The sequence below is a fragment of the Rattus norvegicus genome, chromosome 10 (assembly GCF_036323735.1).
Source record: "Rattus norvegicus strain BN/NHsdMcwi chromosome 10, GRCr8, whole genome shotgun sequence".
In the NCBI taxonomy this organism is placed as follows: domain Eukaryota; kingdom Metazoa; phylum Chordata; class Mammalia; order Rodentia; family Muridae; genus Rattus; species Rattus norvegicus.
In genome coordinates, this window is record NC_086028.1 from 4757195 (window position 1) to 4771253 (window position 14059).

At 48.1% G+C, this 14059-nt stretch overlaps 1 protein-coding gene across 12 annotated transcripts in view; it reads right to left on the bottom strand.

Moving 5' to 3' along the window:
• Snx29 (sorting nexin 29) overlaps window positions 1–14059 on the bottom strand; it is a 413817-nt gene that overhangs the window by 365329 nt on the left and 34429 nt on the right. For 11 of the 12 annotated variants that reach the window (XR_005489945.2, XM_039086859.2, XM_039086858.1 and 8 more), the window contains one exon: window positions 12281–12405. Coding sequence is in view for 10 of the 12 variants with exons in the window: in XM_039086858.1 (XP_038942786.1) it covers window positions 12281–12405 (125 nt within the window). In the remaining 2 variants the exon portion in view is untranslated. Of the gene's footprint in view, window positions 1–12280; window positions 12406–14059 lie in introns of those variants that run through there. The other variant, XM_063269879.1, reaches the window with a different exon arrangement.

The window sequence follows — 14059 nt, forward strand, 5'->3', positions numbered from 1 at the left end:
CCACAGGCTTTCGCCTGATTCTTGGTACCGTGTCGGTGCAGGCACCGACAGGGAAGTGGTTCCAATGATTTGTCTTTCCAGACCTGAGGGTCCCTGCCCCCAGCTGGCTTCGGTTGGTAATAAAGAATTGTCGTACAGTCAGTGGCTGGGCAGGGAGATGGTGGCGGGACCTTTTGATTGCATGGGCAAGGAACCAAGAGAGAGAGGAGAAGGTGAGAATCACAATGACCCGGAGGCAGAGGGAGGGATGGGATTTAGCACTACAGAAGAAATCCTCCAGCAGTGTAGATGGAAAGGGAGCCCAATCTGTGGTGGGGTGGGTGGGGCTGCCCAGAGGGTAACAGGGCCGCAAAGCTAAAACAGAGATTTAGAAGGTGGTAAGCCAGGATACCAGAGGGGACTGTGCTAGCCTTGGGGAGATTTAGAGATGCCCAGCCACTGAGGAGTCAAGGCATCTCAAAATTAGCTGGGGTGCATGTCTTTCATTTGCAAATCCAGAGCTCTTGGGCGGGTGCAGCTCACACAGCACATGGAGGACCCTGCCAGGAGCCAGAGCGGTTTAATTAATTCACCACTACAATGTCCATTTGGATGGTTATTAGTTTTTGTGTGTTTTTTTAAGCCAAAAAAGAGAGGTGGGGACATGATGAGGTAAAAGGGCGACCGGAAAGGAAGAAAGGAATGAACGTGGAATGGTCTCTCACCAAGGTTTCAGGTAGTCTCCCTAGAAAGGGCGGTGCTGAAAGTGACTATGAGCCACTACAGAAACACTCTGAACCGAACCTCCGGAAGGAAGATGCGGGGCACCTGGCAGCCACTGCACTGCTGGTAGGAAGCGAAGTGGCACAGCACTGAAAACACACGGCCAGGGACTGCAGGGGTGCGTGCTGTCACGCCTGACAACCAGACTTCCAGGCTTGGGCCCCAGGAGGAGGAAGGAATACACACACTCACACACACACTCACACACACTCACACACACTCACACACACTCACACACACTCACACACACTCACACACTCTCACACACTCACACACTCACCACACACATTCTCAAGCACACACACGCACACGCACACACACATTCACACACACTCATACTCACACACACACGCACATGCACACACATTCACACACTCATACTCACACACACACTCACTCATACACACTCACACTCACATACACTCACACATACACAATCATACACACAATCACACACACACTCAGACACACATACACACACATGCACACACACATACACACACTCATACTCACACACACACTCACTCATACACACTCACACTCACACTCACACATACACACAGTCATACACACAATCACACACACACTCAGACACACATACACACACATGCACACACTCACATACACTCACACATACACACAGTCATACATACACTCACACAATCTCTCACACACAGACACACATACACACACATGCACACACTCACATACTCACATACACTCACACATACACACAGTCATACATACACTCACACAATCTCTCACACACAGACACACATACACACGCACATGCACACACTCACACACACACTCACACACACACACTCATACACATTCACACATACACTTTCACGAACACTCATATACTCACACATACACACACATTCACACATACATATTCATGCACACTCATACACTCACTCACACATCCACACACTCATACACACACTCACATATACTCACACATTAATTAAGTAATTCTTTTTATTTTAAAAAAGGTCAGTGAGATGGGAGATGACTCTACAGGCAAAAGCACTGGCCACTTAAGCCTGATGACCGAGTTTGATCCCCCAGGACCTATGTGGTAAAAGGAGAAAAACTCACCCACAAGGTGCCCTTTGACCTCCACATGCACAGTGGTATATGTACACCGAATGCAAATAAACAAATTAAATTAAATTTTATATTTAAAAACATAGGATTACGGGAATATCCAGACATTCTACTTCTGGGAAATATTAAAAGAACTAAAAGCAAAAAAGCACAAATACTTATTTTTCCCACGGTCATAGCAACATTACAACAGTCAACAAGCAACCCAAGTGCCAGGCAGGCAAAAGAAAACACGATGATCTGTATACTAGAATACTACTCAGACTGAAAAGGAGGGGCGACGTGCAGGGTGGGTGAACCTGGAAAACACTGTGGTAAATGAAGCTGGATACAAAAGAGCACTGTCCACATCTCACTTCTGAAGTGCTTATAGTAGTCAAGTGCACTAAGACAGAGGAGAATGCTGGCTAATGGCTCCCAGGGGCTGGGGGCTGAAGGCTGGAACTTAGAATTAGCATTTTAATGAGTGCCTCATTTCACTTTAGGAGTATCAACATGGTATGGAGGTGTTTAATGCCACTGAGCTATAGACTCCTCTTTTAAGACTTACTTCACGTGTGTTACTTACTGGTTTACCTCCAAGTGTCTATGGAGGCCATTAGAGATATCTCATCCTGGGAGCTGGAGTTACAGATTGCGAGCCACCATGCAAGTGCTAAGAGTCAAATCTGGGTCCTCTATGAGAGCAACAAGCATTGTTCGCCACTGAGCTGTATCTCCAGCCCCAGGCTGCAGACCTTCAATGGCTAAGATAATATATTGATCATACCTAGTTTACCTTGACTGTGTATGTTGTGTGCAAGTATATGCACATGTCTGTGAGTGTGCACCTGTGGAGGCCAGTAGTCAGCATTAGGGGTCTCCCTTGACTGCTCTCCACCTTAACTGTGTGTTTGAATATGAGCATGAGAGTTGTCAGAGGACAACTCACAGGAGTCACTTCTCTCTTTTAAGAAGTCACAGTTAGGGCTGGAGAGGTGGCTCAGTGGTTAAGAGCACCGACTGCTCTTCCAGAGGTCCTGAGTTCAATTCCCAGCAACCACATGGTGGCTCACAACCATCTGTAATGAGATCCGATGCCCTCCTCTGGTGTGTCTGAAGACAGCGACAGTGTACTCATATACATTAAATAAATAAATTAAAAAAAAAAAAAAAGTCACAGTTACCTGAGATGAGTGCCAACTTTTGAGGTTTGCACAGCTGAGACAAGTCATGGGCCTTTCACCTTATTTTCTAAGACAAGGTCTCTATCATTGCGCTCAGAGTTCGCCTGTTCCGACTCCTCCATGGTGGGGCCTTGTTTGTGGGTGCTCAGGATCTGAACTCAGCTCTTCCTGCTTATGCAGCAAGCACTTTACCTCTCAAACTCCTCCCCAGCCCTCAGTTTTCCACAAAGACACATAGGAGCAAAAGCTTAGGCTCAGGAGCGTTCTACTTACTTTTCCTGTTGCTATGATAAAATGCCCTGACATTTCGATTTTGACACAGTCCTCCGTGTGTCAAACCTAGGAAGGAAAGGTTTATTGTGACTCACAGTTTGGAGTACTGGCTAGTGGCTGGTCCCTCTGTATCTGTCAGGATGAGGGTAACAGGGGTGATGCTTTGCTCAGTACCTCCTTTTCATTGTCTGTACCCAAGCTCTATGCACAGTAGGGTGGGTCTTCCTATCTCATGTAACTCAGCAAGAGAATCCCCCCCAGGCATGCCCAGAGGCTCTTCTCCCCAGGCCCTGTCAAGTTGATCATCTGCATTAACCATTGGAAAACTGGGTAAGGACTGGGGGATGGAAAGAAGAAGACAGGAAAAACATTTTCACCAGGACAAAACAGCTACCTAAACAAGCCCCAGAGCAGCACACTGACTGACAGACACACGGCACTGGAAACAAGCCCCGGCAGCACACTGACAGACACACTGCACTGGAAGGGAAAGCGTCACACAAAGGGAAAGCAGGCTGCTAACCACTTTGGAGCCACTCTCCCCAGGCACAGGCCTCTAACTGCTTATATACTAAGTGGTCAACCCTGAAATCATCATATACAAGCAACACCACACAGACTTGGTTTTGTGTGTGTGTGTGTGTGTGTGTGTGTGTGTGTGTGTGTGTGTGTGAAACAGTAATAATAGTAATTAAAGAAGAGGCCATAAATTTGAGAGGAAGAAGAGAGAAGGACATGGAAGAGACCATGGTTTTAAAGATTCTGAACCCTACTAGCGAGTCTCAGGAAGTATTGATGTAACTGTATGTTAGTTAATTTTAAAGAATTAAAAAAAAAAAAAGATAAAGTATTTTCAAACCTAAAGAATTTCAGGACAATAGTAGTCAGAAATACTATTCAAAATACAGATAAGGGAATATTCTTATTTAACATACAAAGCCTAGGTTCAAATGCCAGCACACACAAACCAAACCAAAACAATGAAAAAATGGAGGATCCGACCACTTTTATTGTAGGCCGTCAAAACCTTGTGTGTGGTAGCAAACACCCAATCTTCACAGTGCCCGCCCGGCACTCACTTCCACTGCTGAACCATGGGAAAGTCTCAGCCCACCCAAAGCAGGAGCAGCAGCAGGAGGGGAGTTTGCCTGGATCCAGCCGGTTCCTTACAGAGTGCTAGTTATGCAGCGCTCTCCCTGTCAGCTACAGAGCAGCCTGGGCGCAGGTGCGGAGGGAAGAGAGACAGGCAAAGCTGGTGGTGTTAGCTACGTGGGTTAGGTACGGCTCCAAGGGTGTGACCGTGGGACACCGACCCTGTCACACGCCCATAGGTGATGCCCCACCCCTCAACATCTAGCAGTCCAGAAAACTGCCCACAGGGTCATGAGCGCAGGAAAACTAGCCCTGCCTCTCACTGGATGCAGCACTCAGGAGAATGGGCCCTGCACCTCACGAGGACAGCACAGCAGAGCTGACTCTGGTGGCAGAGGTGCAAATCAGCCTGCCTGGAGCCGGTGAGAGCACCAGAGAGCTGGCCATGAGGTGTGGCATGGATGTGGGGGTGATGCCCTTCCCCATCTCCCACACCTTGTCCCTCACCACCTGCAGGAGTCAGGAGAGCTGGCCCTGCCCCTCACTGACTAAAGCACTCAGGAAAGTAAACCTAGTACCTCATCTAGGCAGTGCAGTAGAGCTGGCCCTGGTTGAGGAGACATGGGTGAGGCAGCCCCAAGGGTAAGAGCATGGGAGAGTTGGCCCCACTACACATCTTCTGTGAAGTGACGGGGATGTGGGGGTAAATCCCTCCTCTTTCTTTACTCCTCACCACCTCCAATAGTTGCAAAAGCTGCCTACAGAGTCATGAACACAAGAGAGCTGGCTCTGCTCCTTACCAGCTACAGCACTCAGGAAAGCAGACCCTGCATCTCACCTGGACAACACAGTGAGGCTGGCCCAGATGGTGAAGGCACAAGTGAGCCAGCCCCGAGGGTGTGAGAGCTGGGAGCTGGCCTAGCTAGCCCCTTGCAGGCTGTAGCATTTGGGAGAGTGGCTCCAAGCCTTGACTGGACAGAACAGAGGAGCTGGCTCTGGAGAAGTGGGTGTGGATGAGCCAGCCCTGAGGCCATGAGAGCTGACCCTGCCTCCTGCTGATGGTAACACTGAGTGGCCTATCTGGAGCAGTGCTAGAGAGCTCGCCCTGGTGGTGTGGATAAGGGAGAGCCATACTGACCAGCTTAACCAACCAGATCTAGGCCCAGATCCAAGGCTCTGAATTGGCCCACCCCAAATCTGTATCATCTTTGAACCACTGGGATGCTTGAATTTAGATGCTTAAAAGGGCCAGTCCTGCTGATCCAAAGCTGCAGGATCTCCATGACACAGGGCAACAACATGCTAACCAGGAGAAGTCCCCATGAAGATCCAATATTGATGGTGTCACTGAAGCCAGAGACCTGGAGCCAGACTAATGAATGACTCATCGCAATAAACATTTTCAAGTAGAGATGTGTGGACAAAAGGGCGTATGAAGAGATGGTGTGTGTGTGTGTGTGTGTGTGTGTGTGTGTGTGTGTGTGTGTGTGTGATGCGTAAGGAGGAAGCTGTAAGAACAGGCTCTTCTGCTGCACAGAGCTTGTTTGCTATGTACCCTCTAGTAGAGAAACAACCGTGCTTTAAACAATCTTTACATATTTACTTGGGAAGGGTGGTTGGCGTGTGTGCCACTGTTCATGTGTGAAGGTTAGAAGGCAACTTGTGGGAATCAGGTCTTCTCTTTCCACTGTTGTTGGTCCCTGGGAATCAAACTCAGGTTGTCTGGCTTGCTGGCAAGCATCTTTATTACCAACCTATCTTGCCAGCCTAACAGCACATGTTGCTAAGAGAGACGTGATTATAAGCAGCAGCCGTGTTTTGGCTATGGTCTGAGGGTGTTTCCAAAGGCTCGTGTGTGCTGGGAGGTGAGGTGGCTCGTGTATGCTGGGAGGTGGCGTTGTGTTTGGAAAGCACTGAGTTGTTCTCTTGGGACACCCAAGTAAATTCTCTGGAGAGAGTGGTTATGAAAAGCAAACCTGGCTGTACCCAGGGTCATGGGTCCTTACTTGAAATATGATCACTTTTTCATATGAAATATGATCACCTGACCTCAGATTTTCTGCCCCAGAATTGCGGGCAGTACGCTTTTTCCATTTGAAATAAACAAGCTGCCAATTTTTAATAAAAATGCACCCCCCTCAAAACTTTCATTAACAATTACAAGCTAATAGATCTGAAGCTCTAAGAGCAGAGGGCATCCCTTACAGAACTCACCAACCTCCTGAGCCATACAACAGGAAAGCTGAACCACTCTCTACCTAGGAAAGAGACCCTTTACACAGAAACTGCAGGCCCAGTGACACTGCACTCAGATCTGAAGCCATCTACGGGCCTTTCCACAGCTGATAATGAAAGTCACTAAGCCAGCCCTGCCATCTTATCTGCCTAAAGGCAGTCATGTGACTGGAATAATAAATCATAACCATGGGGGAGGGGCACAGCTCTTCATAAGTTAATTATTATACTTGAGGAAGAAAATTGCCCACTGTGTAAAAACTTAACTAAACATAGGAAAAATAAACAAACGAGAATTTTGCACCCTGTTTTATGAAGCCAGACAAACCACTGTTCCAAGTGATGAGATTTTAAGAAAATCACGAAACACCTACTGTTATCTTCAGGGCTTTGTCGTTTCCTGATGAGTAATAAATACTGTCATGGGCCTGTCTGCCACCCAGAGAACCTCTTTTATAAAGTTCTTTAAAACTCTGGCCCATTTCTGCCTTGGGTTGCCATTCTTATAATTTACAGGAGTTCTGTATACACTACAGATACAACCCTCCCTTCCTGGGACACAGGCTCTGCAAACTTCCTTCCTTGCAGTTTACCTCCCATCGTCTAAAGACAACTTTTGGTGAATGGAGTTGTCCATGGTCACAGCCTAGTTTATCTTTCATCTTATCAACTGGCTTTTTCTGAATCTGCTTAAGAAATCCTTGCTTATTCTAAAGCCATAAGGACTATTAGACTTGGTTGAATATCTCCCATTACAGATGTCTGTCTTACTGATGAAGAGCTATTTATTGACTATTCTTCAACTGCCCTGAAAAATCCCTTTGGTCATAAATCAAATGTCCGGGCATCTTTTCTTCCAGACATCACATCTTGGCAGTCTTTCAACCCTTGTGCCATCCTCCTAGCCCACCGCCCCTGTGGGGAGTTGACTGTTACATCCCTTCAGAGGGCTGGGGAGGGTCAGCGGCCTCTCACCTGAGTCTTCAGCCTCTCCCTAATTGTCCTTTACTATTTTGCCTTAATTACATGTAGAGGGGCTACAGTATATTGGGGAAGAAAACTAGAGAAGAGGGCTCAATGGGGAACCCCTCATCCCTCTGGATAAAGGCTTTCCGGAGGTGGCCTATTGGGGGTGAGGAGAGAAGGACCCACATCCCTGTAAGCAATCCGTCCCCTGTGCTCTATAAGGAGGCCCAAATGAACTCTGGCAGAATCATGCCCTGGTTTTGTCACTGGCACCTCAGGAGTAGAGATACACCATACACTCTAGTCAGGGTTTCTTTTCTTTTCAAGATTTATTTGTTATATATGAATGAGTACACTGTAGCTGTCTTCGGAAGAGGGCATCAGATCTCATTGCAGATGGTTGGGAGTGATGACGTGGTTGCTGGGATTTGAATTCAGGACCTCTGCAAGACCAGTCATAACTCATAATTTTACCTCCAAACACACAAAACAGTTCCAGGAGTATTGCCTGTAACTGCTCCAAAGTGAAAATGGCCCCGGTGCAACCATTAGTAAATCAGATTAAAGACTATAAATAAACACTGACCATCAGTGGAGGTGGATCAGCTCCCCAAAAGCTCTTGGTACCCAAAGCCCAGCAGAGCCTCACAAAGCAGTGCTGAAAACCCACACAAACAAGGCCATGTTGCTTCTTCAAAATGAGGAAAAACAAAGGCCTGTGAGGGAAAGCAGGGGTGCTCTTGGCGAGGCCGGGGGGACCCAGCGGTCGGAACACAGTGACATGCAACACTTTATGCGTTTGGGTATTACCTCATACCCAACGCTCCACCTAAGCTGGGGCGATAAACATACATGTGGGTGGGAAAGTGGCTCAGTAAGAAAAGGGCTTGCTGTGCAAGCATGCGGACCTGGGTTCAAATCCCAAACACACTAGAAAACGTCATCTGTGGGCTGAAACACCGATTTCAACATGAAAAGATGGATCAGTCTATAAAGGTACCTGCTACCAAGTCCCTGAGCCTACGTAGAAGAAAAGAACCGACTGCCACAACTGTCTTCTGACCTGTATATTCAAGCCATGGCATGCATTCACACACACACACACACACACACACACACACGAAAGCAAAGCAGCTAGCCAGGTGTTGCAATCCCAGAACTAGTAGGCAGACAGAGGCAGGAGTATCTTGAGGATCACTACCAGCCAGTTAGTCAACTGGTGAGCACCAGATGTAATGAGACCCTATCTCAAAAATAGGGAAACTAATAATATATAAGAAACATCTGACATTATCCTCCTCTGTCCTCCTCACATACATGAGCAGGAACACACACTCAACCCTCAGGACAGGTCACAATGGGACTCTGGAAGGTGTGTCCTTAGAAACTTCAAGTGCTCAAATTTACCTCCTTTATTCTGGACCATGATCTGAAAAGAACAGCAGTAAAATACTAGCCCATGGGATTCGTAGCACCCACCTCCTGATCCTGACACTGAGACAGCAGACAACAAGGCCGGCTTCAGGGGCAGCAGGGAAGGTGGACCATGACTGGAATGAGGGAAACACCTTTAACCAACTGCAGAAACCAGTGTGCTCAGCTCCAACCAGTCACGAAGCAAGGACAGGCCCAGGAAGTGGGCTGAGATTTAAAGTAGAAACCCCTATTTCAACATGAAATGGTTTTAGAAACTTAAAAATAAGCCAGGAGTGGTGGTGTACAACTTTACTCCCAACACTCGGAAGGCAGAGGCAGGAGGATCTCTGTGAGTTCGAGGCCAGCCTGATCTACAGCCTGAGTCCAGGACAGCCAGGGCTACACAAAGAAACCCTGTCTTGAAAAACAAACAAACAATAAATTTGATAACTACATACATACATACATACATACATACATACATACATACATACATACATACATGAGTTAGGAAGCTCAGCCATCCATGTACCCAACCCCAGAGGACCAAACGCAAGCCACATCCTTGGCAGGCACGCCACATTCTCTACCAATGAAATCGTTATTTTCAGTCATTGTTCTGAGGTGGAGCTTCTCTCTCATCAGAGGGAAATCAATGTATTTTGTTTATGGTACTGGGGATTGAACATATTAGCCCACACATGTTGGGCAAGCACCCTACCACTGAGCTAGTACCCAGCTGGGGAAGACCATGCTTCTCATTTGTAAAAAAAAAAAAAAAAAAAAATCTAATACAGCAGCCTCGTGGGCTGACTTAAGCCTGTGCCATTATTCATAACACAAGAACAGTATAAATACTCAGCAGACAATTGAAATGCAGGATGCCTGAACCGGGGCCTGGATTTTTTTCCACAAGCCTGACCACCCCTCTGTAAGGCAGAGCCTGCAACTGCCTCTTCTTACAATGAGAAAACAAAGGGTCAGGGAGGAGATGTCCCCACTGGTGCCCATCTGACAAGTCACTGAGAAACTTAATCCACAAGTTACAACCCCTATGTTACATCCTGAGGGGCAGAATAAAGGGGCGCTCCACAAAAAGCCACAGACCTGATCTCAGCTGATAACCCACCAGCCCTCCTCCCTCGGGAAGCTGTTAATCACTCTCTGCAAGGAAAGAGGTCTTAATCAGCCAAGGACGGTCCAGAGCCAGTGGTCCAGAGCCAGTGAACGGTTAATTAAAGAAGTCAACAGAGATAACAATGAAGCCTTGGCAGCCACCCCAAGGCTGCCAGGCTGCTCTGTCCCTGGCTTCTAGTTGGCACAGTTGTGCATCCAAATCAGCACAAAACAACAGAGCCTGTGCCCCCACCTTCCAAGGTGCAGAAGGAAAACTCACGCTAGGCCAAGGCGGGTGGGGGAGTTCAGGACGCTACAAAGGCGATGGGGCTTTCCTGGTTATCAGAGACAAGGAACAAAGGGGGGAAAAAAATCTAGTGTGTGAGGGCCAGGAAGAGCTATCTCTCTGTGTGGCTAAGAGGCCAGAACTTGAAGAGGTGAGGGAAACTGTGAAAGCTCAGGGCTTGGGGAGGAAGGGTCACTCATCCCAGCAATGCGAGTTGGCATTGCCACAGAGCCCGTCAGCAGTCCTGCCAGCATCCTCAGAGGCCAGGCTTTCCCTGTGTGCTGCACTAAGGCTGGGAGATCACAAGGTCAGAATGGCCCCAGACCCTGCTTGCCTCTGGGCCAGCAGCTGACCTCACCACTGGCAGCCCCACATACTAAGGTAACTATCCAACAAGTTAAGATGGAAATGGAGAAAAGGAAGGCTCAGCAAACACAGGGGACTCTGGGAAATCCTACCAAGCAACCCGAACACTGGCTCCCCTGTAGGAAGGAAAGCGTAGAATGCACCCAGAGAAAGCTACAGACCGCACTAGAAATTACCAACACCAGCAGCCAAGGTGGGCAGGGCAGCTGGCAGAAGTTAACTGACAGACACTGAGGCCTTTGCGCGAGATTAGCCTCCTCCTTACCTGTCTTCTCCTGATCTGGTTTGGTTTTTGAGACAGGGTCTAACGAAGCCTAAGTTGGCCTCAAATTCTTTTCCTTATGCCTCCAACTCCCTTGTGCTGGGATTACAGGCATATACCACCACCATGTCTGGTTTCTTTGCTGGCTTTTAAATGAAACCTGGGAGCACTAAGGGAAATTCAGTGTGAAATTCAGCACTGAAAGGAATTCCCTAAACCCAGTCTCTTGATCCACAGAACATTCATTTCTGAAAATGAGCTGCTTGTTAGATAAACAGGAATGAAAGGTTTGCTGAAGAGCTGAAAGGAAGGAAGGAAGGCCTGGAACTATGTATGGTGGCACACATCTGTCACCAACACAGTTGAGGCTGGGCAAGAGGATTGCAAGCTCAAGGCCAAAGGATGAAAGTCCAGCAGGCAGTCCCACTGGCCTCTAGTGAGGATATATGTCATGAAGGCATCTGACAAGAATGTGTGTTCAAGGTATACAGGAGACCCCTGTCTCAAAGAAGAGAGGATTCCCACAGACACCCCCACCACATACACCTGCTCTGCCTTTCTGGTTAAAGAGGGCTAATGGGAAAAGGACATGTTTCCTCAGCACCATGTGTGCACCAGCATGGGGGCCAGGAAGAGTCAGGAACTGGAGACGGCATCTACCCAACTCTGTGTAACACAACTCATTCCCAGGTTCATGGCCAGAACAGCACCCTCGCCTGCAGGCTTCCTCACCAACACAGTGGACACAGTGAAGACGTGTGCTACTTCTGGGGACTGGCAATAGTTAGCTTACATCTAAGACCATCCAAGGGCTAGGGTCCCAGTAAGCACCAAGTGTTCCCTATCTTCGGGGCCGTGTTTCACAACACTGAAATGGGTAACAGCAGAACTCTGAGCTTTGAGACTTGCAGGATTTCTGGTGCTGCTGAAGACATTTGATTATGCAATGCCATACTATCCCCATGCATCAAACTAAGACAGATTATTAATCTCCCAATAACTGCTACCCCACACTGGTAGTATAAGCACCATGGCTGTAGGCCACCAAAACCAGAGGAGCTGGTGACACATGGCTCTGAGAATACATGCACAGAATGACTTTATTTAAGTCATTTATTTAAGGAGCAGACAGCGGTTTTGCGTCTATGTTTCACTCCATGGATTTCTGGGCACAGCACTACTATGGAGAGACTAAACTAGCAGGAAGTCAGAAGTGGTATCGGGTACCTGTCTCGGTTTTGCTGGTGAAGCCTGCGGCCTGCTTGATGGCTGCAGCTGTGAGTGCTAATCCTCGGCTCCTCTTCATGCCATGCTGAAGGACGGCTTCAAACTGGGCACACAGACAGGTCACCCTGCAGGAGAAGCAGGGACTCATCAATCCACCTGAGAAGGGAGCAGCAGCACAGCAGGCTCCAGAGCTGCAGGTGACCTGCCAGGTATGACTCAGGCGACACCTGTATGTGCAGACCTAGGAAGCTCTGAAAGCCCACCCCCATTTACTACGAACCACATAAGTCAGGGATACCCTCAGGACCAGTGCCGGAGGAACCACAGAAAGGGTGACAAACAGCAGGTGATGCAAAGCCAGTTTAAAGTCAAATCAGTCCTGCGGGGAAGGGCTGGTGTTAACTACATCCGACCCACAGTCTCAACTCTCAACCCCAGCCCATAGTTTACAAGGCACAAAGCAAGATGACACTCTCAGAGGCTGACTACCAGCATGCCCAACTGAAAACTGTAATCTCATGGCCTATCACTGCCATGTGAATTCTTACTTGTGTTCCTTACTGTATTATAGGAGATTATATTGTGAGTGCCTATCTAAAGTTGACAAAATTTTCAATTAAATTATAATTGCTGTGCATTTAATTGAGTTTCTCAATAAGCAAAGAAATGGGAGGTTCAGAACATGCCCATGCACAGATGAGGTCAGAGCAACCACACTGGGTTCTCAGGTCTTCCCCAAGCTCTTGGGCCTTTGCCCAAGCCTTCTGAGCCATTCCACTCTGAGCAGTCACTGTATAGCTCCTAGGTGCCAGGCCTGGTCCTGAGCTCTGGTAATACAAAGGTGGGAGAGAAGGTGGGACACTGTGGTGCACACCTTTAATCCCAGCACTGAGGAGGCAGAGGCAGGTGGATGGCTGTGAGTTCACCGATTATCCCCAAACCTAACTCCTGGCCTCCTAGCTTGTCTTTCCTGGACCATCTGTAGACAGCAGGGTCTGGTACCCACTAGTGCTCCCCACCCCCTTCTCCTCTCCCCTGTCCCCTTGTACTTCTCCATGATTACAAAGCACGGGTTTGAGGATCCACCCACAATGAGACACCCCTCTGTGTGGGGCAGAAGTCCTAAGTATTAGCCATGGAGCTCCCGCTCCTCTACATACTCCAGCAGGCTTTGAAGGCTTCCTGAAAGCTGGGGCAGACACACAATTACCTGAAATCCACAAAAACCAAATTGGAACCTGACCAGGGCCCAATCTTAGGAAAAACAACGCTAGAGTGTGTTATTAACCAAAGCCTCCAGCGTCAGATGAATCTCTGGAAACTCAGCCATCCGTTTAACAATCCCTGGCAGGCTGCTTGCCTCCAAAGCACAGGTCAGTAACTGCCTGGCCAGCTCTAGATAAAACCAGGCCCCTGAGGGGAATGGAATGCAGACAAGCAGCAATCCTAGATTTGTAGTGTTCAGTGGCACCAGAGGCCCTGCCTCCCCAACTCACAGAGCACAACTAAGCTAACACAGCAAAAAAACCCAGGTGAATGCTACTCTGCAATTACTTATGACACCAAGTCAGAGGCCATTCCATGTCAACAGGCCCTGTGGGCCTCTCCCTTTGACCTAGCACTTCATGTGGGCACACACTTCCCTGTATGACCACATCGGGGAAGGTTTTGATTATTCCCCTGCTTGTAAGGTGCTAATTCATACCAGAGCAAATAAGCACCTGCTTTCCTTCATGCTACACTTTCTTGGCTGAGTCTGTATTTCCCAGAATCCTCTCT